Source organism: Nematolebias whitei, chromosome 3, assembly GCF_014905685.2.
Source record: "Nematolebias whitei isolate Nwh7 chromosome 3, NemWhi1, whole genome shotgun sequence".
NCBI classification, from domain to species: domain Eukaryota; kingdom Metazoa; phylum Chordata; class Actinopteri; order Cyprinodontiformes; family Rivulidae; genus Nematolebias; species Nematolebias whitei.
The window spans coordinates 17,447,398-17,471,735 of NC_056500.1; the positions used below are offsets into that span (position 1 = coordinate 17,447,398).

General features: G+C 37.1%; 1 protein-coding gene across 1 annotated transcript in view; it reads left to right on the plus strand.

Annotated features, from left to right (window-relative positions):
* The first annotated feature begins 4,426 nt into the window (after window positions 1-4,426).
* The window catches only part of opa1 (OPA1 mitochondrial dynamin like GTPase), a 34,288-nt gene continuing 14,376 nt past the window's right edge, over window positions 4,427-24,338 (plus strand). Inside the window, exons 1-29 of the mRNA XM_037698050.1 lie at window positions 4,427-4,622; window positions 5,975-6,299; window positions 6,445-6,541; window positions 8,241-8,348; window positions 9,366-9,419; window positions 10,028-10,110; window positions 11,554-11,709; window positions 12,972-13,025; window positions 13,238-13,342; window positions 13,704-13,790; window positions 14,039-14,152; window positions 14,331-14,411; window positions 14,504-14,578; window positions 14,667-14,738; window positions 14,917-15,016; window positions 15,161-15,291; window positions 16,256-16,328; window positions 16,421-16,493; window positions 16,578-16,693; window positions 17,558-17,622; window positions 17,867-17,943; window positions 18,824-18,989; window positions 19,372-19,524; window positions 19,610-19,718; window positions 20,697-20,776; window positions 21,034-21,174; window positions 21,262-21,378; window positions 21,460-21,553; window positions 22,025-22,135. Of these exons, the coding sequence (XP_037553978.1) occupies window positions 4,594-4,622; window positions 5,975-6,299; window positions 6,445-6,541; window positions 8,241-8,348; window positions 9,366-9,419; window positions 10,028-10,110; window positions 11,554-11,709; window positions 12,972-13,025; window positions 13,238-13,342; window positions 13,704-13,790; window positions 14,039-14,152; window positions 14,331-14,411; window positions 14,504-14,578; window positions 14,667-14,738; window positions 14,917-15,016; window positions 15,161-15,291; window positions 16,256-16,328; window positions 16,421-16,493; window positions 16,578-16,693; window positions 17,558-17,622; window positions 17,867-17,943; window positions 18,824-18,989; window positions 19,372-19,524; window positions 19,610-19,718; window positions 20,697-20,776; window positions 21,034-21,174; window positions 21,262-21,378; window positions 21,460-21,553; window positions 22,025-22,135 (3,046 nt within the window). The 5' untranslated portion in view covers window positions 4,427-4,593. The remainder of the gene's footprint in view (window positions 4,623-5,974; window positions 6,300-6,444; window positions 6,542-8,240; window positions 8,349-9,365; window positions 9,420-10,027; window positions 10,111-11,553; window positions 11,710-12,971; window positions 13,026-13,237; window positions 13,343-13,703; window positions 13,791-14,038; window positions 14,153-14,330; window positions 14,412-14,503; window positions 14,579-14,666; window positions 14,739-14,916; window positions 15,017-15,160; window positions 15,292-16,255; window positions 16,329-16,420; window positions 16,494-16,577; window positions 16,694-17,557; window positions 17,623-17,866; window positions 17,944-18,823; window positions 18,990-19,371; window positions 19,525-19,609; window positions 19,719-20,696; window positions 20,777-21,033; window positions 21,175-21,261; window positions 21,379-21,459; window positions 21,554-22,024; window positions 22,136-24,338) is intronic.

The window sequence follows — 24,338 nt, forward strand, 5'->3', positions numbered from 1 at the left end:
CCAGTAAACTGCTTATTTAACGAAGCTGTTCAAGACAAGTTATTTCATATTGGCACAAGAGTTTTAGGATAATTAGGGACATTTCCAGCCTAGGTAGTAATATTAACAAAAAAATTATAATTGCCTTATAAATAAATATTTTGTTGTTGTTGGTTGACTTGTGTATGCTACAGTTGGTGGTTCTCAAACTTCACAGCAAGGAAAATAATGACAAGGAGAGCTGCATGAAGAGGAGAAGCTTTAATGCTGAACCTGAACATTTCAACCAAACGAAGCTCGTTTTATTCTGAGTTTCTGTGGTTGTTTTAAAACAATAGATTCAGCATTTGTAATTTTAGGGCGTGAATGTTTTTTTGGAAGCCTCTGAATGTGATGACGTTGCAAAAAAAAAAGTTTGAGGGCCACTTCCTGTAGTGCTTCAACATGACGCTCACCTTTATTAATCCTCATTTATTTTTATCCTCCAAGAGCGGTCGTTTTAGCCAAACTCGTTTCAAGTTCACAAACGCACATATCTGATGAAATCAGACAATAAAATTGTCAAAAGAACATGTATTCATGCTCTGTTTTCTTTAAGGAGCCACTTAGTTTTCATTTTATGTGATTATTGTGTTCAAAAAAATTGCAGGACAAGCTGGTCAGAGTTTTGCTTACCTAAAAAAAAAAAGTGAAGTTGCTGTATTACAGTAGTTTTAAAGATATCCGGAGGTACAGTGTTGAAGTATTGCTGCTTAGGTTTGACATGTGCTACTGATGAAACAAGACAATTCCTTGCAGCTTTTAACAAGTTGCAGCTTTAAATAACTTCTAGATCAAACGAATAAGAAACCAGCACTCGATGCGCTTTTTTGTCATAGATCTGTGCTCCACCACACAAAGCTATTAAGTTATTAAATAGAAAGGTGTACAATTTTTCTTTTCTTGGCTTCATTACATATTTTAAATGCAACAATGTCTAATCTACTTAAATGTCTTGCACAGTCCAGTTTGAGGAACATCAATGAGAGAAATGGTTTTAATGCTACTGACTTAAAGAGGATGTTGAAGTTAAACCACTAAAGGCTACTGGAGGTGTTCAGGGAACTTTTGTACTGTTTCATAGTTTGGCCAGGTGTGAAAAGTGTCACTACAAAGTCTTAATTTTTTTTTAAAGACCTAGATGGCACCCTTAAAGTTTCTCTTGGCTGTGAGATTTGGCTGCAAACTGTACGACTTCACTTGTCAAGTGAATAAAAAGAAAGTTGTGGAGTGAAAAGCATGCAGGATGTACGTCTTGTGTTATCTTTTCCCATCTCTCTCTCTCTTGCCCTTTAATGACTCACTGTGATCTTAGAGCTTTGTATTGTTGAAATTCAAAACATCCCAATCTATACCATGACTCCTGCCAACGACCCCTTTTCCTCTCCTATAGCTGAGCATTTTATTTATTTTTACATAACGTGAAGGAAATTACTTTAAACAGTTTCCACCAACCAGTGAAATGAGCAATGATTTAATTATATATATATATATTTATATATATATATTTATATATATATATATTTAAAAAATCAGTTAATTATTGAACTTGCTTCTTTTTTCTTTTTTTTAACAGGAAATATATTTTTGGCAGTAACGTGTTTTGCCTCAATTTGGAAATTAGTTAACCAATTTAAAAAAGGTTCCTGCAAAGAAGTTGTAGTTTATTTCCTCTTGAAAGAACATAAAATACACGACTGACATAATCGCCCATAGGTGATTATTACCTGTCTAATGTGCCTCTATTTATGTTTTCATTGGACAAGCTCCATAATCCTATTTTTAAGTTCTTTTTTATTGCCTTTGGTCTTGCATCACTTTTGACCACCTGCATTGTTTTGTTTATAGGTGACAGACTTTTATGCAGCCCTTTCACTGTCTCAAAAGCTATGTGGATGTCAGCCATATATATATATATATTTTTTTTTTCCCCAGTTTGCATGTTCTTAATCATCAAACTGTGTGTACTGTTTTTTTCTCATATTAAACAGATGTTGTTAGAAGTTAGTGTCATATTTGTTTCATTTGTGTCAAAAATATCAAGATAGTTTTTAGACTACACCATTTGTTCCTCTTGTACACAGTCATTTATTTTTGAATTCCCTCCACATTGCTCTTATATGTGTGTCATGTTAAAAATAAGTTGGTGTAATTGTAAATACATGGTCTAGTACTATATAGCATTTTATTTAAATATTTCTCACCTAATTTTGTGATAAAAAGCTTAAACTCAACTCCATCGTTACAGTTTTAAGTCCTGTATTGATGCGTTATGGTTGTTAATAATGGCACCTTACTTTGGTTTTATTTCCTATTTAAAAGCAAGAGTTGCCTTGAAAGTCTTTTACAATAAAGCAAGTAAATTTTATCTGCACAAATAAAAATCCATCCATCCATTCATTATCTTTACCCACTTCTTCCTTTTCTGGTTGCATCTCTGAATTTGATGCCACTGCCATGCTGATCATATAGAAAAGGAAAGTTTATTTTGATTCAAACCTTAAATGTATAAACACTGCTTTAATGGAACTGTGTCTCACTTATTCTGTCTTCTACCTTTAAAAGTCTGTCATGCAACACCTTACTTCAATTTTATTCTTAAATTGTATGACCCTCATCCTGGTAACATTTTGTGGCACAGTAACTCGGGCCTAGATTTGTCACTGTAGTGAACACATCCTGATGCATGCTCAATAATCCAGGTAGAAAAATCCAAAAAAGTTCAATCTGGTCCTCTGGACGTTTTGTCTCTCGTCCGAAAGACTTCCTCAGTCTGAGGTGCTGTTTTCAGCTCAGTCTCTTAAATAGCACCTCCTCATAGTGGATCAACCAGTTTGCTGCTGACAACCAAAACCAGCTGCTCACATGGTCAAGAAGGACCATCAGCCTAACAATGGGTCATTAGCACACTGATGGCTGTTTACTGTTCACAGAGAGCTGAGTGATACTAGCAATCATAGCTTTGTAAGAGGGGGACAGTTGAACCCGGAGGCCTCCACCCCTGTTTAATGATGGACGATTTCTTTTCACAAAGATGGCCTCCTTTACTCCTCTCTCAAACCATCGTTCCTCTCTGTCCAGGATGTGAACATCTTCATCCCTGAAAGAGTGACTGCTGGCCTGGAGATGAGTGTAGACCGCAGTCCTGGCCTGATGATGTTGATCTTCTGTGCTGGTCCATCCTTTTGGCCAGTGGCTGTTTAGTTTCCCCGATGTAAGACTGATCACAGCCCTCCTGACACTGAACAGCATACACAACATTACTCTGTTTGTGCCGGGGGACTGGATCTTTGGGATGAACCAGTCTTTGCCGTAATGTATTTTGTGGTTTAAAAGCCACTGGGACGTTATATTTAGAAAATAAACGTCTCAGTTTCTCTGATACTCTCTCAACATACGGAATGACCACTGGTCTGGGTTCCTCCTTTTCACCTGATGGCTGACTGGAGTCCTGTTTGGGTTTCTTCTATGCTTTCAGGAAGGCCCAGTTAGGATATCCACATTGCACTAGAGCCTGTCTTGTGTGGGATTTCTCCTTCTGCCTGGCTCCTGAGCTAGTGGGGACGCTGTCTGCTCTGTGATACAGAGTCCTGATGACTCCTAACATGTGCTCCAAAGGGTGATGGGAGTCAAACTGCAAATACTGGTCTCTGTGGGTGGGTTTGCGGTACACCTCAGTTTGCAAAAGGCCTCTATCAGAGACTGAGACTTCACAGTCCAAGAAAGCCAACCTGCCATATTTTACATCTTCTCGTGTGAACTTGATGTATTTATCCACAGAGTTGATGTGGTCAGTAAAATGTTGGACTTTCTGAGATTTAATTTAGATTTAACTCAGGAGACAGGCAGAAGGAGAAATCCCACACAAGACCCCCTGTGTTTAGTAAACAGCCATCAGTGTGCTAATGATCCATTGTTAGGCTGATGGTCCTTCTTGACCATGTGAGCAGCTGGTTTTGGTTGTCAGCAGCAAACTGGTTGATCCACTCTGAGACGGTGCTATTTATAAGACTGAGCTGAATACAGCACCTCAGACTGAGGAAGTCTTTCGGATGAAAGACGAAACGTTTCTACATTTTTTTTCTTTGTTTTGTTTTGTTGAATTTCCAGAGGACCAGATTGAACTTTTTTGGATGTAGTGAGCACAGTTGAACACTGGAGTGCAGCAACTTACCCATTTATATATGCAATTTTTCTTTTCGAAGTTTTCACCACTCTTACAACTACAAGACACACACATTTAAATTGTGATAAATTTGATACTGTATTTCAATATAATTTAATGTAACTCTAACTCGATTTTGGTTTGCCTGCTAAAGAAAAATAATCAAAAACAGTTATTTTAATGGACAAACGTTACTATGACCAGGAACAACATGACTAGACAGCATTTTCTATCCGTGCTGATTTGGAGGTAGGACCGTTCACACAGGAAGTGGACTGTCATTCTTGCCGTGTCCTTGTTCGCTAGCTGCAGTAATAGGCAAACAGATGTGAAGAATTTGCCAAGATGAATTAAACTGTGCCTGAAGAGTGAATGTGAAAGACCGACGTTCAGTCGCTGCTAACATCACCATGTTGCGTGTCGGGAGCAAGACTGCCTGGTAGGTTTCCATTTACTGACAGTGAGGTATCAGAAGCTAATGCTAACTGTGTCAGTTGTGAAGAAGTGGCTTCTTTATGAGCTGAGGACAGTCCAACAAGAATTTTAGCCACTTCTTCAAAAGATGCATACTTCAAAACATAGACTAAACAAGATCAAGTGTTTTGTTTCTACATGACTGCTGCAATTTACAACAGATGTCCCCGGCGACACTGTTAGGGTAGAGTTTACCAAGTTAGCTAGCTAATAAATAACCAGTTTCTGCACTCGGGAGATCGGTAAATATAATAAATTTTACTGAAATTTAAATGGTGGTTCACAGCTAATTGAAATTAAACTGCAACATGTAAAGCGGAAACATGTTACGTCATATTCTAGACGTCTGTAAATAAGGCAATTTAATTTCAAGTAAATGCCAACCAAGTTTAGCTTTATGTTAGTATTTATTACTGACATGCAGCTGTTAATAAAACTCTTGAAAATGCGTCATTTTGTCTCCTCCTGTTGCTCTGACAAGAATAATCGATTACCAATTATAAACTAGTTATAAATGGTTAAAGCTGTTATTACAAGCGCTTGTAGGTTTTCAGCTTTTGTGAAATCCAAATAAATCGCAAGGAAGTCTATTTTCATGCTTTTCCTGATCATTTTTTTGAACATTTCCAGTTTTGGGAGCATTCATAATCATTTTCTAGTTAGGTATGGTCAGATTGTCATTGCAATAGTGTTTTCTTTTCCTGAGTCCTTCCTAGTTTTTCTAAAAAAAAAAAACCAGGTGATTAAGCAAAAAAAGTTTTTAAACTCAAACTCTAGTTTTGAACAAGTGTTGTGTATGCACACAACTGACAACTGATCAAAGAAACCGTTATAATTTAGTCTTTTAGACAAACTGTTTCACACAAACCAACATTTTTCAGTCAGGTCATCTGGACAGTTTCTTTTTTTTTGTGCCGAAACGTTTCGCCTTGACAGTCTTGTCAAACTGGTTAAGACTGTCAACAAGGAAGAGGGCCGACAATGGAGGAGGGGGCGTACCAAAGAGACCATCTTATCACAGGCAGAACTGGTTTGTTCCACTTCGGAGTGAGCTGTTGGGGGAAGAATCAGTTTTTTGTTGTTTCCTTGACTGATGAAGCCTTCCGGACCGAAAGCGAAACGTTTCAGCACAAAAAAAAGAAACTGTCCAGATGACCTGACTGAAAAATGTTGGATTGTGTACCTGGATTATTGAGCATGGACTTTGTTGTTTCACACAAACTTTCAGTGAACCAATGAAAAACCAAAGATAACTAATGTTTCACCAAGTGTTACCCTTTCTCTTTTATTGAACACTTTACATTACTCATATTTCAGCATGGCCTGTAGGAGCCTCATTCCAAACAATATTGGGGTGAGGTTCCTAATCCCGCTGCAGAAACTCCACCCTCTCTCTTGTGCCATCCACCATCGCTACTCGGGAAACTCCAACCCTCACCGACCTCCCCATCGTACAGCAGCCCGATATTTCACCTCTATGTCTCGGATGCCCATGCGGGCTTCAAAACCACCTCCAGGATCAGGTGGCCACAACTATCAACAGCAACGTAACTTTTGGGTGGCTCGCCTTGCGACCCGGCTGCTAAAGCTCAGATACATTCTGCTGGGTACAGCAGTGGGAGGAGGGTACACAGCTAAGAAGGTCAGTATTCATTTTTATTGTTGTAATTATTGTATTATAACTGCTTTTAAGATACAGGATTATTTTTCTTCTCATCAGTGGTTTTAATGCAGATTAGTAGAAAAGCATTGGCACATTGGTAAAAATCTTATCATTGAATCTTCAGACCTATGAAGAATGGAAGGACATGCTGCCTGATTTTAGTGAATATAACTGGGTCATTCCTGATTTTGTCCGGGAACTGAGTGACCAAATTGATCTTGGTAAGTTTGTTTTGTTAAATTTTTCTGTCATAATTTATATGATTTGACCGTTTTTCTACAATTGAGTCATCATAGAAATAAACTTCTGAATATTAGATTGAAAAGTGTGTTAGAAGGTTATGAGTTTCTTTTTTGGCCCTATGGTACCAAAGTATTTACCCTAGTTTGCTTTTTGCCAGTAACAGTTGCAGCTCAAACCACAGTACACCTGTATAGACCTTACAATAATGTAATTAAACCTTTAATCTCAGTTTTACTTTATTGGCAATATTTTACAAACAATAAAAATTAATTATTACCTGTTACAATTATAGTTTTCTTTTTGTATTTGTATTTACGTGATCAATGTTTTTAAGAGGTAAATGTTCTAAGATTCAGTTTTCAAATTATATCACCTATGAGTTACACCAGGGGTGCCCAATACATCGACTGTGATCTACTGGTCGCTCGCAAAGGCATTATGAGTAGATCGCATGGCATAAAAAAATAGACGTCAGCCTATCAGTCATTACGAAATGTATCACTTGAATGACATACAGGGCTGCCAGTCTGAGCTCCCCTCCCCCTTACACAACATGAAACCAGGCTGAGGTTGGAATCCCCACCCCCCACCCCCACCTGGAGGTGTGAAATGCTCCTCAAGTGTGAAGTCGCACATGTGCACTGCAGGCGGCTGCGATCAAAAGTTTTTCTGCACCAACAACAGTTATAATAAATGGCAGAGAGCAGTTTTTTGTGACACTTATTCTTTTTCAGCAAAACTAATACAATCCAGTTACAAAGAGACGTTGGTGTAATCACCAGTTTGGAAGTAAATGTGATCATGCAAACGCTTCATGAACAATGAATGCAGCTGAGCCCTGCGTCCGGGTTGCCGGATAAATTGAATACGTCTTATTTACCCCCTCCTTTTCTGTGCACATGTTTAACAAACACAACATACATCTCAAGTTCCTGGCAAAAACCACTGCAGACATGTTCCTGTTTTTAGTTTTCTACACCGCCTTATAATTGAGCTATTTTTCTCGCTTAATATGTAAAAAAAAAAATTGTATGCCTCTTTTATGACTGTCTATTGCCATTGTTATCCACTGTTGTCATCACTCTTTGTTAAAGAAATCAGGTCTCTCTTGTAAATGAGTCCCCGAGGTTCAATGGGATTAACCTGTATAAATAAAGGTTGAATGAATCTCATCTCATCTTAGAATATTACTCAGCACATATGACAGTTAAGGTCAAAATACTATCATTTTAAAGCGACATTACTATAGTTCATAATTTCTTATCTGGCAACCCGACTGATATGGAAACAACAGCGTTTTTGTGTAAACCCACTCATTTTTTGTTTATTGCCCCCAATAAATATTGCAAAAATTAACGTTTCCAGAGGTTGTTATGTAAATGGGGTAGATCACTTTGACTTGGTCATTTTAAAAGTAGCTTTCATGCTGAAAAAGTGTGGACACCCCTGAGTTACATAATCTATATATGTTCAGTAAGAGAAACAACACATTTACGTTCTAAAATAGTTTATATGTGGTCGATGCACCCCAGCATCATTTCAACAGCACTCAGCTGAATACATTCATGCATTCACTACATGCAATTCAGTAGTGCACATATGACACGCATGCCTCCCTGCAGGTATAGAGACAGTGTTAGTATTTTCCATTTGACCCATTATCTGTTTGGTTCACAGATAAACTGGCCAAAGCTCTACCAGAAATGGAAGAAATTTCCAAACTCCTCCCTGACTTTGACAAAATTGGGGAAAACTTCACTTTCCTAAAAAGGCTTATTTCTTCTGGTGAGTAAATAAGAGATCCATTGTGCTTTTAGAAAGTTAGCATGGAATAAAGATTATAGTAATATCACAAAAGGGAAACCTGGACATACAAGTATTGTAAGTGTGGTATGTTTTTGTTTGGATGGATGTAAGAATGACGAAATGTATTCTCAGACTTAGAGTTTTTAGCTGAAGTAATCTGTTTTCTTTTTGTTTGCATTTTCTCAGCCATGTTGTCTTTCCCTGACATTACAGTTACACTTTACACCATATTCCAAAGTTTACTAGCTTTTGTATTGTCACATGTTTAGATGAGACAAAATAAATGTTATTGTATCGTTTTGTTGAAAATATATTTTTTATGCTTAATAATTTACCATATTTGTGGCAAAAATACAACATGTTACATTTACATTTAGGTAACACGTTACATGTTATTGTCATAACGCAACATATTACAAGCAACAAAATTGTGTTTGCTTGTATTAATTCTTCTTTTTTTCCTTTGGATCACCGTACTTGTCTAAAGGCTTTTGCTACAGTTTACCGGGTCACAGAGGAACTGTTGCTGTATAGAGGCATTATGCTATCAATTTTAAAAAACAAAACCATCAACAGATGGATAATTATATATCTATATCTTAAAACAGGTCTCTTGTGAATCAGTCTTCGAGGCTCAATGGGAACTAACCTGTATAAATAAAGATCTAATAATAAAAAAAATATATATATATATATATATATATATATAATTATGTCTTCATGTTTCTGGGAATAAAAAAACCCTTTTAAATATTTTCTTTTGATTGGATATTACCTGATTCTTGACTATATAAAGCTTATTGGACTCACTGGGGATCTTCTTAAGTGACTTTCTAAGGTAAAGCTCTTTTTCAGCCACAACTGTTCATACTCATCATGTCCCTGGTTTGACCACTATCCCTCCACCCCTGTCTTTCATGATTTTTATCTTGTGCTCTTCCTTTCGCCTCCTCCCCTGCCCTCCTGTTCTCCTATCATTCTCCACATTCTTCCCAGGCATGAGTTTGGGTAGTGAAGTCAAAGGAGCCTCTGGTCTGCATCTGTTGTTAGGTGTGTAAATCCAGTGTTCAATAGAAAAGCTGGATCCCCTTCTTTTTTCCTCTGTCACTCTTTGACCACTTTTCCATCATGACGTTAGTGGAGTTATGGTAATTTGGATGGATGTTGGCTGCCAGTTTATGTAGATATCAGTTTTTTTTATTAATTTTGTGACTGACATCGAGCATCAGTAAAAGTCCCATGATTTATACTTTTATGGTTTTAGATGGAAGTTATTGGCAGACATGTTAAGATTTACTATTTCTTGGTTTATTTCAGTGCAAAAATGTATAAAAACAAAGTAATAAACTGTTTTCAGAGTGATCTATTTTTTTATCTATATAGTATAAAGCCACTTTTTCTTTTCTACTTTTTTTGTACCTTGTCTTTGACTTTGTTTTATTTGTGTGATTTTTGCCTCCTTTGACTTCCACCCTTTTACTCACCTGGCCTGTATAGGTCTTCTCTCTAAATTACAACCTCATTGCTAAAATTTCAGAGTATCTTTCTCTGCTTCTGGTTAAGCACTATGTCCTAAGCTTTTCTTGTCATTGTTCATACACATTTTGATGAATTGTTTGTCGTAACAATTTGCTGGCTTGTCTTGTTTCCTCCGGTAGGAACTTCAAGCAATCCTGCACTAAAAGCAACAGATTCTTCAACCACGGCCTCACACGATGCCGGTGACAAGCAACACAAAAAGGCAAGTTTATGAAACCTGTCTACACTTCTCAGCTTCTTGTGCTTTCTGTGCCACCACCGCTCTGTTTCATCCAGCTTCAGTCGGCAGTTTGACTGCTTTTCACTTCAAGGTTCATAATTAAATTAATCAAAATATCGTCAAAAATGTCTGAGTTTGCTTGGTTCAAAGAAAAGATCAATTTAAATGGGCTAAAATTTTTTAGCTTTAAACAACTGAAAGTTTGGAAACTTTGGCATCTGGGTAAGAAGAATCTGGCAAACTAAAAAGCTTTGAACAAAATAAACTATTCCTTTTGATACAACAAGTTCTCTTGAATGTGAAATGCTTCACTTGTTTTATTCATTATTTACCTAAAATATGACCATTTTACAAAATATGTAAAACAATAATTTTTAGGAACGTTTACAAATGGTATGTTGCTAAATTTGACACACACTGATAAATTGCTTTACTGCTGCTTGAAAAGTGGCTTGCTTATTATTTTGCTTTTGAATGTCTTTTTTTTTTTTTTTTAAAAAAGGCTAATTTATAAAAATGTTTGTTTGAGTTCGTATTTTTTGTCTTTTAAATGGTTTTAAGTGTTGTTTTTGTCTTTTAAGTGTTTTATCACTGTGCAAAGTTTAAACAGTAGAAACTGCAATAAAGGACTGAAAGTAAATAATCAGAAGAGATTTTAAGTTGAACTTTCTTATGCCCTGCTTTTAGCCTGAAATCATGGTCTCCAACATGGTCACAACATGACTTTCACAAGTTTATCATTTGTTTGCATTAAACCACCATTATTTGATTATTTCTAATAAAAATTACAAGAAATAGCACAAAATTCAAATAAATGTGATTGTCATGTTGAGTATTTTTTTAAACAAGTCAATTCATCTGCTTTTAGCTACAATATTCTAATGCTTGCTTTGCTTAATTAATCTCCATATTAGGCATCATAAGATCAGTTGTGCTAAAATCTATCTAACATTGTGTTGCAGTACATTAAACTTTGGTATGCAGCCACTTTAAAACAATAATTTCTGGTGTAGTCCTGTATATTCTGTTAGAAGTAAGTTTAGAGTCATGGTTAGCATGCAGAGATTAAATCATGGTGAAACGTAATGTTGAGTAAAGACAGCAGAGTTATTGTTGATGCCGCTTGCTGAGAGGCACTCATTGCTGTATTAGATGCCTCCTCTGCCTTCAGTCTGACAAGGTTTGTTTCAGAGACAGACTTTGTTTGGTTATACTGATGATGGTGGCAAGATTATCTAAAGAAGGACCTCAGTTCTTTCAAACCTTGACTGAAATCCAATTCTTCCACCTGAGCAACATCCAGCTTCCTAAGCCAGCTTGGGATCGAGAATTGGCCTGTGCGGTTAATCAGCCCTGTGGCCCGTTGTTTTTTTTTTTTTTTTTTTGCTCCTCCTTCCTCTCTCTGACTATGACGTACCCCAGCAGGATCTGCTTGGCGAGCTCATTCTTATTCAGCAGCAGATCCAGCGGCACGAGGAGGAAGTCCGGCGGGCCGCTGCAGCCAGTAGTGCACGTTCGCCACCCCAAGATCCTGCTCCCAGTACGCCTCCGAACCCCAGCCCCCCTCCACAGACACGCAAGGTGAAGGTCCCACCCCACTTCGAGCCGCCCAGTCCCACCAACAGCTCCCAAAGCATCACAACTAAAAAAAAATCTCAGAGCAGCACTAGATATTCTAGTACAGTTTTATTTTTAAGTTTCCATCACTTCAGCATGCGGGATGGCAACTTAGTAAAATGATTTTCTATTATAGTTTTATTTTAGGATCACAATAATGTACTGTTACTAGGGGGGATAACCCAGCTATTATTGCCCAATATTCAGCCCTTGTCAAAACAAATATATACAATTACTTTAGCCTCACGGACAAAATCCTGTAATGATTCAAACTTGTACATTTTATTGCCCACCTTTTTAAAACATACTGAGTAAATTTTAAACTAGAATAAAAAAAGCATTATTTTAGTAAAGATACAGAAGCCAAAAAAAGAATGTTTAACACACCTCTCTATCCCACATCCAAAAGTAGTCTTCAAATTTTCAGCAGTACTAAGATTTGCCATTCATCTGTGGGGAACAGGCCCCAACTCTTGAAGCTAATTTGTATGAAAAACAGCAACCAGCTCAGTTTTACTCCTTTATTTAAGTGATGGAGATCACCAGGAGTGCTTCAATAATGATTGAAGATGAGTGGTAAACAGCTGCATGGTGTGAACTGTATTTTCTGAAACTAACTTGAACACATAGAAGTTTGGATTGTTTAAACTTGACAGTTATATTTATTATTATTTTTTAATATAAAACAATAAAACTGGTCTTTTTGTCTTCATATTGTTTAAAAGTAATTTAAAGCACAGTGCTTAGCCATATTTCATGGTGAATGGTTTGTTTTGGTAAAATAATTTCTGTTTTTATGGTTTGTTTTCTTCTGTTTGTTCCTATTTGTTGTCGTTTTCTGTCTTCTCTCATCCAGAAACAACATGAGATGATTCTTTAAAATGCTTAAAATCAAATGGAGTTTGTGAAAATCAAACTGCGTTAACAAAACTGATTTTGTGCTTAAGATAACGCTGTTTTCAGAGTTCTCTGGTTGATTTCTGTCTGTGAATCTTTGGGTTTGAAGCTGCTTAAAGAAAACCATCTGCCTGAAATGTTTGATCTTCTCTTCATGCATTAACTTCTACTCTGATTCTTTCTGGGATGCAGTTTGCATGTGTCGAACCGCTGTGGTGTTGGTGGAAGTTCAACATTTTGAAGTAGAATGGGAATTTTGTAATTTAAAACAAAAAGGATGCTCTAACACATCTGTTATTTTTTGTCTTTGTGTCTCCTGTGACTTTCAGCCATCAGACAAAGAAAAGGTAGACCAACTTCAAGAAGAGCTGCTTCGTACTCAGGTATAGACGATTATAATGTGAATAAAAACAAATGTAGTTGAAGAATAAGCTTAATATGTATTTGTGTATTTTGTTATGACTAAAGATAAACACATGAGGACATGAAGATGTTTAATATGACATAATTTGACCCACATTATAACTATAACTATCAGATTTGAGCAAAAATCTTTTTAGGTAGTACTGATGCTTATAAGACCATTATTCTTTAGCTAAAGTATCAACGCATGTTGGAGAGACTGGAGAAGGAAAACAAAGAGTTAAGGAAAGTGGTTCTGCAAAAAGACGATAAAGGGATTCATCAAAGGAAAGTGAAGGTAAGATAAATAAAAACAAGCACATTAAAAAATACAATCTTAACAAACTGAACAAGTTTTTCGGATGAAAGACGGAACATTTCTACTTTTTTTTTTTTTTTTTTTTTTGCTTTCTTTTGTTTTTTTGAATGTCCAGAGGACCAGACTTAACTTTTGTAGATTTTTCTACCTGGATTATTGAGCATGCATCAGGAAATCTTCATTTGTAAATTTCTAACATCATTTTGTGTCACAATGATTCCTTTTCTATAAGAGCACCGCAGATACATGGATAATTTTGTAACATTATGGATTAGTTGTTCCTTTGGTTTAACCATTTAATAAACTGCTTTTTAATAATTATTGTTGTGACTTTGTGCAGAAATCTCTTATTGACATGTATTCTGAAGTCCTCGACGTCTTATCGGACTATGATGCCAACTACAACACCCAGGACCACCTGCCCAGGGTAAGGAGGAACTCTGTTTAATTTGTCCGATAAAATTGTATTTCTTCGAGTCCACTGTTTTGAGAATTGCCACATGACGGCTAGTTCTTTTGTGGCAACATGACATTATAGTTTAAATTTCTAATATATTTATCAATAGTTTGATATTTCTGGGACTAATTTTTCTTTTTCCACAGTAATCTTTCATCCTCTCTTTAATAATCTGTTATTTGTCCAACATCAAACCTGCTTTCTCTCCAATGTTTCAGGTGGTTGTTGTAGGTGATCAGAGCGCTGGGAAGACCAGTGTGTTGGAGATGATTGCCCAGGCCAGGATCTTCCCCAGGGGCTCAGGAGAGATGATGACACGCTCTCCTGTCAAGGTGGGAGGGCTCTGAAAGGCTAACATCATTCGCTCTGAATTAATCAGAGGAGGCGAGAGGTCTATTAACAAGCTGATTAAGTTGTTTTTATAAAATAATAAAAATAAATTATTAACCAAGCTCTTATTATTTGTGTATAACTTGTAAGTTGATGTTTTATTGTGTATTTTTCCTGCAGGTGACATTAAGTGAAGGCCCCCATCATGTAGCCATGTTTAAAGACAGCGGCCGAGAGTTTGACCTCACCAAAGAGGAAGATGTAAGTCACAGATACATCCATTCATTGAACTTGAGCTCCACTTTTGAACTTGTTCCCTTTTGTACACCATATTTTCTTCTGGTGTTGTGCAGCTGGCTGCTCTGAGGCGTGAGATTGAGCTGAGGATGAGGAAGAGTGTGAAGGAGGGGCAGACAGTCAGCTCTGAGGTTGGGTGTTTGTTCAAATCACTGAAGTTGTTACTTGCTGAATTAATTCTGTAATAGTTCATAAAGTAATGTTTATATTTTATGTTAGACAATATCCCTGAGTGTTAAAGGTCCTGGCATCCAGAGGATGGTACTTGTTGACTTACCAGGTGTCATCAGTGTAAGTAAACATTAAGCTAATAAAACTGGGAATTGTTGCAGATTTATTTAGTTGATTACTTTTATATTGTTTAATTTTATTTGTTTTTCATTTTAAAATAATTATAATTATTTCTTCATTTTCATCTACAGTAAAAGCATTCATGATAAAATGTAAATGTATCATTCCTTTTTTGTAGACTGTGACTACAGGCATGGCTTCAGACACCAAGGAAACCATCTTCAGTATTAGCAAGGCCTACATGCAGAACCCCAATGCAATCATTCTCTGTATTCAGGGTGAGTCAGGAGCACATTACATTTTACCACACTTGCATGTAAAGAGAGTTGGCGGTATAAGAAGTAGGAAGCTGATCTGTGAAAATATGGTATTTCTGAGGCAGTCCTTCATTTTCACCTTCATCTTGACCTTTATCCATGTAGATGGCAGTGTGGATGCAGAGCGCAGCATCGTAACAGACTTGGTTAGTCAGATGGACCCTCAGGGCAAGAGGACCATTTTTGTTCTGACCAAAGTGGACTTGGCTGAGAAGAACCTGGCCAGCCCGAGTAGAGTAAGACTGCTGAACTATTCCAACAATTGTTTAAAAAATGTGAAATGTTAAATTTAATATTGTCCTAGCATCTGTATGTGTCATTTTTATGCCTTGATCTTGGAATTAAAGCACAGATTTGTGGACTTTTGTTCCCTGTTGCATAGTGAAAAGGTGGAATTGGAAATACCCTGTCTAATTGTCTGTTCATGCATGTTAAGTGAGGTACCGACTTCCATTTTGGTGTTTGGCTGCATCTAGATGCAAGAAAGGGTTCTTTTGAAAATTGGGTTGTCACATCAAAATCCAAGACGTTCATCACCATATATTTATGTAAACCAGCCACTCCTATCATTTAAGGAAACTATGCTTTCTTGTTTTTATACTGCTTAAAAATGTAGTTTCCTTAAATTATTGGGGTGCCTGAAGATTAATCTATGGTTGGCCTTGGCTACCTATGAAATTGTTCCCTCCACTCTCCAGGATCTGTCACTCTGCACAGCCCTGGTCAAGGAAAAAAACTACTTCTGTTCTTAGTGAAATTGTAAATACTTCTACCCACTTGAATATCTTGCACCACAAACATTTTGGTTTACTTGTATTCCCTGTTCCGTACCAGTTCAGAAACACACTCATCTCCAAAATTATAAATGTAAACTATTCAAATCCTTCAGTAACGTCATACCACTTGTTCTCCCTTGAAATGAACTTATCGTCCACTCTGTATTACTTTTTAAAAATAATATAGTCAGTCAATTTGTAACTAAAAACATGTCTTGTTAGAAAAACTTTACAAAGATAGACATTTGTCAGTAAATCTGCAGCTTTCACACTTTTAAACTGGTAAAAATGTACTTGGATTGAGGCTATTTCCAGTTATTTTCCACAAGAGGGAGCTCCATCCCATGATTTGACAAAGTTCCCATTAAAAGAGAATTTTACAAATGCAGGATTTAAATTCTACCTTATTCATTTTCTTTTTCAGATCCAGCAAATAATTGAAGGAAAGCTTTTTCCTATGAAAGCATTGGGTTATTTTGCAGTAGTGACAGGAAAAGGTAACTTGTAGCATTCATACAGCATGACAAATTTACTTCTCTATCGTTTATTGCTGTCTTTTAAATATATATATATATTTTTTTATTTAAAGGGAGTAGTGGTGAAAGTATCGACTCTATTAAAGATTACGAGGAGGAATTTTTCCAAAGCTCCAGATTACTGAGGCAAGTGCTGCTTTATTAACCTAACTTTAATCATTGCTAAAATGAAATTCCCCATTGTTGATGATGTTTGATGTGTGTAAGCAGGGAAGGGATGCTGAAGGCTCATCAGGTGACCACAAAGAACTTGAGTCTGGCTGTCTCTGACTGCTTCTGGAAGATGGTCAGAGAGTCTGTAGAGCAGCAAGCGGATGTTTTTAAGGGTATGACCGCACCTCTACAATTCAAACTGTAAATTTGTTTTTGTCATTTAATCAGTCTTCGCATCCAAACCTTGCATTATATACATGTTTTGATAATGTCACAAGGCACTGGATTTATCTCTTAACAGTAAATTGAGCAGAAAGTGCAACTTTGGTACTCGTGAGTCCAGTACAGTCTCACTGTAGTGTTCTCCCTCAGCCCACTCCGCCACACTTTTGTAACCCCTCCATGCTGCTTTCTTCAATTAGTCTAGACGATCAGAATCCACTGCTAACAACAGAGGAGATTTATAGCTGTGAGACTTCAGTTCCCATAGGTCTATTGTGTTATGTATTGATCCATATCCCATCAAACCACAAGCAGCCGGCTTTCATCCTCCTTTCTTGGCGCCACAAACCTGCAATTAGACTAATCTGCTCTGTGGATAGGGACCCGAAGGAAGGGGCACCACGCATGCTGTGCTTGTGTGTCTGTGTATCTGTCTCTGTGCATACATGAGAGGTAAAACTCCCGACTTTTATAAAGAGTGTGCCACTGGCCCCATTGCCTCACCTCCCAAAGGACCTGTTAAAAGAGTGAGTGTGCAAAGTGTCCTCAGCCATTTTTTATTAAAGGATGGACACCGTAAGAAATCTCAAAGTGGCCTTTATATCATACCAAGTGAAACCAAAGCAGGCTGTGTGTCTGTGGTCAATGCCTGCTGATTATGGAGGCAAGTGAACACAGTAAAACATCTTGAAGCTAAGTCCAGCAAGTCGAGACATTGAACAAATGAAACACGATAAGCCTAAATTATTTATGGATGGAATTAAGAGGTTTTTTTTAAGTTAAATTATTTTTATGATGATCCCTTCTTCTTTTAGCATCACGGTTCAACCTGGAGACTGAATGGAAGAACAACTACCCTCGTCTGAGAGAGTTGGACAGAGTAAGAACAGCCTGTTCATAAAGTCTTTACACCTCCTGTAAACCTTTTACAAATCTAGTTATGTAAAAATCAAGGAGATGTTTCTTTATTCTGTTGAGTTTCATTAATAAATGTAATTTATTATAAAGAAGAGTTTGCAAAATTTTAGAAATTGCTTTCGTTAGCTTTAATTGGAACAAATAATAGAAATATTTTCATTTTTTTGTTTATTTGTGACACATTTTGTATTTTTATTATTTTGCAGAATGAGCTCTTTGAAAAGGCTAAAAATGAAATCTTGGACGAAGTCATCAGTTTAAGTCAAGTGACCCCACAACATTGGTGAGTTTATTTTAAATTAATTTCAAGGTTTAAGGTTTTTGTTAAGTCATTAAATAAAAGTTCATCTTTGGTGGACTATATAATCTAAAGCTGTAAACAACAGTTTATCCTAGACATCAGATCAAATATAATCAGCTTTCCCAGTGCCAAGTTATCTATGTGCGTTTAGTTCTTTTAAAATATTCTGCTTTTTTGTGTGTGTGTGAACATGTAGTGATAACCTGTCCACAAGGAGGAAAACCTCCCCTAAATGAGATGTATGCATTGTGTTGTTGCCTCCCCTGTGTGCATTCCTTCAGTTTCCCCTGATCAATAATCTGATGAATAGCTCACGGGCACGAGCGAGGGTGGCCCTGTTAGCCAGCCAGCACAATTGGAGAAAGCATTTATCGACAGTAAGGAGAGCTAACTCAAACAAAAGGGGAGCTGAATGAAATATGAGCAAGTGTTCATGATAAATGAGAAAGGGACAACTCTGCTGTGGTGATGGGGGAGTCGAGACTCAGGGGGACTCAGAGTTTTGTTCCAGAGTCATGCTGCCATTGGGTGAAGTGACGAAGGTGGTGAAGCTCTTCATCACTAACAGGGCCATAGCAGAGTTGTGTTGGAATTTACTGTCAAGAACAGAAGCTAGCTTTTATTTTTCTGCCCCAGTGGGTCCTTTTACAGAGTCCTGCTGTACACCAAAAAACATCTTTGTTCATAATGTTCTTGTTTTTTGGGGATTCATCCAACCAAACATAACCTGCAACTGACTGTTCAGATCTATAGGATGATCGTAATACAGTAAACTAAGATTTGAACAACTAACTACATTACAAATAAACAAACAGCTGTTTTTTTCCTGTTCCAGTCACATGCTCCTTTTTGCTCCACACAGGGAAGCTATTCTGCAGAAGAAGTTGTGGGAGCGCGTGTCCACACATGTCATTGAGAACATCTACTTGCCTGCTGCCCAAACAATGGACTCCGGTACCTTTAACACCACTGTAGACATCAAGCTCAAACAGTGGACTGACAAGCAGCTTCCACACAAAGCTCTCGAGGTAAAAAGACTTTCTGTTTTTACACAACGTGCACTATTAGTTTGTTGAAACAAATGTGTTTTATAATTGAATAATGTAAACATTTTAATTATTTTAAGGATTTTTGTGATGCAGCTGATTAAAATGTTTCTAAGTTTAGTTAATTTTACAAAGTGTAACAGATTTATTTTAATCCATGTTTACTTTAGCATTTTATTTATTTACTAAAAAAATACTGTAATTAGCTGAGCTCTCTCGACACAAAATTTTTCAGAACTTGACAGTTTTTAAACTCCATCAGAAGTCACTTTCAATATTTCAAAATCAGTTTTTTAAATTCAGCAATTATTGTAATATTAGCTCGCCCTTTGTCCTCCATATATTTTCCATCATCGTTCTTCAGGTTGCCTGGGAGACATTGCAGGAGGAGTTTGCTCGCTTCATGGCTGAATACAGAGGCAAAGACCAGGACGACATCTTTGACAAGCTGAAGGAGGCTGTGAAAGACGAGGGCATCAAGAGGCACAAGTGGAACGAGAGGGCCTTGGACAGCCTGGTAAAATGAAAAAAAAAAATCATCAACTCTTGTTGGGTGCAATGACAGAATTGCAAGTTGAATTAAAATGTCGTCTCTTGATCAGAGGGTGATCCAGCACAATGCCCTAGAAGACCGTTCCATCACAGACAAGCCTCAGTGGGATGCAGCAATCCAGTTTATGGAGGAAACTTTACAGTCACGCCTCAAAGACAGTATGTTAGCTGTTATTATCTCTTAACTATGATATTTCAACGGTCTTTATAAATGTGCAGATGGGTTGACAAGTTTAAATACATACTGGTTCACTATTATATATACTTTTTACTTTTATTTCCCCTCAATAAATGGACTTGGTGAGGTCCAATCTTGAAACTACTGAACAAATAATACGTTCTTCATACTTTTCAGCCTACTTGCGATGAATTAAAAGCTGTTAAGGACTGCCATATTGTGCAAAACAGGTTAAACACACATATTTGGAAAATTATACATTAGTAGCACTGCTGTAATGGTTTATTCGCAACATACTGTCAGGGCTCCACTGAGTTATCTTTCTTTTTATTTTCAAGCACAGTTCCACTTGGTAAACAACGGTATTAACTGCCTTACATTTGCAAGAAGATGCTCAGTATCCTCAAAATTTTAAATATTGCTTTCAGAAACACCCCTTTACTCTCCTGAGTCAGGAAGGAATGCATCCTGCTCTCTCTGTCTTGTAGCAGATTACAATGCCTATCCATATGTTGTTGTTTTTCCCCCAGAGAAGAACCTGACAAATACTCTGGGGCGGCTGTGGCTGAGTGGTTAGAGCAGTAGTCCTCAATGAAAGAGTTGGGGTTCGATTCCACCAGCAGTCATATTCCGAAGTGTCCCTGGGCAAGACATTGAACCCCTCATTGCCTCCGATGTGTGTCCCATCGGTGCATGAATGTGATCTAGCTGATTATTCTTTGTATAGATATAGTAGAGTGCTGTATGAATGGGTAAATGAGAGCACAGATTTTGTTGTAAAGCACTTTGTATATCTTGATAAGACAGACAAGCGCCGGATTTGATCATATTCGAAGATTGTACGGTGCTGTTACTGTATGACTTACGATTGCAACACATTCATAATATGCATTGCTGTCTCGTTTTATTTTATTTATTTCACAATGTTTCCGTTTTCTTATTCCCTGCTTGTCTTTCAGCTGAGTCTGTGATCAAAGACATGGTGGGGCCCAACTGGAAACAGAGGTGGCTATACTGGCAGAACCGTTCACCAGATCAGGTCAGAACCACAAGCTTTTTTTTACTTAGTCATGGCCAATAACTATTGTGTTGTGATTTTACAATCCACTCTGAGGCTATAAAGTGGAAGAGTTATAAAAATACTTATAAAAAATAGTGTAATATAACATTAACTCTGACACGCCTTGTTGTTTACGTATAAAGCACAGACTGGAGTAAGCAATTGTCTGTAGAACATCTAAAATGCCCATTTTCAGCTTGATAGTATTGTTCTCTAACTGTTTTTTGGTCTTGTAGCACATTCGTAATGAAACAAAAAATGAGCTGGAGCGTCTGCTAAAGCTGCATGATGACCACACTGCTTACTTGGCCAATGATGAGGTCACCACAGTCAGGAAGAATTTGGAGGGGCGAGGGGTAGAAGTCGACCCAGTGCTGGTGAGATCTAAAGCCCAGATACTTTTAACAAAGTTTAGGACAAATTTATTTGTCGTTCTTATACTGGAATTCTGCAAACCATGACAGATCAAAGACACGTGGCATCAGCTGTATCGCCGACACTTCTTGCAGAAGGCACTGTCTCACTGCAGCCTCTGCAAGAGAGGCTTCTACTACTACCAAAGACACTTTGTTGATGCTGAGGTGAGTAGAGAGGGTGTAGGGCCATGAACCTGCAGTCATATTTAGCTTTATAAATTCACATGTTCTTGTATGTTCTTCCAGCTGGAGTGCAATGATGTGGTTCTGTTTTGGAGGATACAGAGGATGCTGGTCATCACAGCCAACACTCTCCGACAGCAGCTCACCAATACTGAGGGTGAGGAAGTGTTTGATACACATAAATTCATCTTATTGTAATCAATTTAAGCAGTGAAATATATATTTTTGTATTCTGTTCTTAAATTTTCACTCGACTTTTCTTATTGCCTGAACTGCTTCAGTTGTTTCACTGTACTTTTATTTCATTTTTTTCACATTAAATTCTACAAAGTTCTGATAATATTGAGCAGTCAAATAAAACCAGACCGATGAGGTAAAGATTGTGTGGTTGCATCAGGGTTTTTACTTCAGACTCAGGTTTTATGATAACAGTTGTATTCAGTAATAAAATTGATCCTTGAGCCAATATTCTGAAATACGGCCATTGTAAAAAATAAATGAGTCCTCTCTCATCCATTTTCACAATGGTCCTCTTGATCACAGAATTCACATTGAAAAATTGAATGCACGCTTTTTGATTTTAACATAATTATCCTTTTTGTGTGCATGATCTCTTCGTTCTTTGCAGTGCGGCGGTTGGAGAAAAATGTGAAAGAGGTTTTAGATGATTTTGGGGAAGACATGGAGAAAAAGACCCAGCTCATCACGGGTCGCAGAGTCCAGCTGGCTGAGGATCTCAGTAAGAATATTATGTCTCGAGCCGTCTTGTCTTATGTCTTGAACTGGGCCTTAATATCATATACTCAAAGTATACAGTTAAATGTTGTAAAATATCCATATTGTCAATTTAAAAATTCACTTTTAAATCACAAAAGAGTCATTCTACAAGAATATTTCCTTTGTTTTGATTAATTCAGGATTATTCTGTTTTGTTGACTACATTAAAGAGAATCCTGTCTGTTGTCAGAAGATGGCAGTGGTGCTTCAAGAATCTGTTTTGACCACTTCTGGCGAGTTCAGTTAATGCATCTTGCTGACAGCACAGCAAAGTTAAAATAGCTGTATGTCAACAGACAGGCTGCTGTTTTAGGAGCGCTTTTATTTGTGTGTTCTCTCAGGCTTCTGGCAGTTCTGCTATTGGCTTCAGTCACTCCAAATTTTACATTTAATTAAAATAAATTCTTACATAAAGACTGCATGTATTACATTTGTATCTAAATTTATCTTAAGGGAGCGTTTGTGATGGAAATTTGTTCAAAAGTGGAAAAGTTAGATTGTATTTAGAGGTTCTAATTGCTACAAAGGTAAGAGTGCTTTCTTTCTTTGTTAACATAATTATATAGATGAACGGTTCTGCAGTTTGCAGGATATTAAAAACCAACTTCATCATCAGGAAGTTGAGCCTGTTCTTGTTTGGTGACAGTGCTATAATCACTTCACAATGGTTTTACCGGAGGGCATTTCTTTGATCTTTGTTAAATGTTTTGAGCAACTTAAAATAGGAAAACACCGTCTCACAACCTTTAGCCGCCTCAGGTGTTTTTGGTTAAGGTGTTAAAAACTCAGCTTGGTTGATTCTTGTTGCTATTTAATTTACATAATTTGTTTGGGCCCTTGGATAAACACTCATTTGTTTTTACTGTATGTTTGCCAGGTAATCATAATTTCCAAGAATGTTTATGTTTGCAAAGATCATGAAACCAGTCTGAAACATATAATTCGTCAAATGAATGTTGTGATTTATTTGCCATCTTATTTGATGTGTGTTTGCCTGAGTGACTCTTACAGTTTGAGTCCAACATTGGACATTTTCGAGATTTTATATGTGGATTATTTTTTGCATGCATGTTCGTTTTAGTAAAAAATATAATTGAAGTGTTTTTAGCTGCCGTTATACTGCTAGACTTTAACTTGACGTTTTTAAAGTGCAGTATAACCTCACAAACACATAATAGATTTTTTTTTTCCCATTAGCAGTGATGTAATCTACGATGCAAGCCAATGATAGAGTGGTGAACTAACACAAATATACACACAGATCTGTCACCATATCAAACACTGTCTAAAAATCCCTAAACCTGCCCGGCCTTGTAAACCCTATAAGGCAAGTCTGTCCCAAACGTTTCACGCAGGCGTGGTGTTCTCACTTCCCTTCACCAAAGCCTCCCCTCACTGATACATGTGGGAATGTGGTTTGAATCTGTCACAGAATCTTATAAGGTTCAAACCACACCTGTGCATGCACATTATAGCCTCTTACAGGCTTAAATTCAACCCAGGAATTTAGTTGATCAGTAAATCTCAATTAATACCCACTGTCATCTGAAATGAAGAAAAGTCTTAGTCTCCTGTTTGTTTTTAAGAATTTCTTCATTTACTTCTTTAAATGTTGATCAGAGTCTACAGCTGCATCAATACAGTAACCAGAAGGGCCCAAACCACAAGCTTCAATCTGTGGACATTAAATATTATTTTTTATTTATTTATTTTTATATTTGAATTTTAACAAACGGGAGCTAGAGTAAAAATATAAAAAATGTTCAAACACTTGTCCATTAGCAGCATTTTCCAGCCTTACAGTCAATTATCAATAATTTCATAAACAACCTCTTCATAAAAAAAACTATTTTAACCAATTATATTTAATGAAATATCCTTCAGTTTGCCTCTGTCAGTCTTAACTTTTTGGTTTTGTCAGATTTTTCTCTACCTCCAATTTGGAGAACATATCTTTTGGAGGTTTAGCTTCGTGAGTCTTTCAGTGTAAGTGGATTTGGGTCATTAGCTGACACGGCCCTGAGTGTAGTGCTGCCAGGAACGAAGTGTGTGTGTGTGTGTGTGTGTGTTGGGGGGGGGGGGGGGTTAATCAGTCAAGACTGACCAAAAGGTTTGATGGTCTGACTTTGTGCCTCAGATCTTTAAGTCAAGGATCTTTTGGTTGA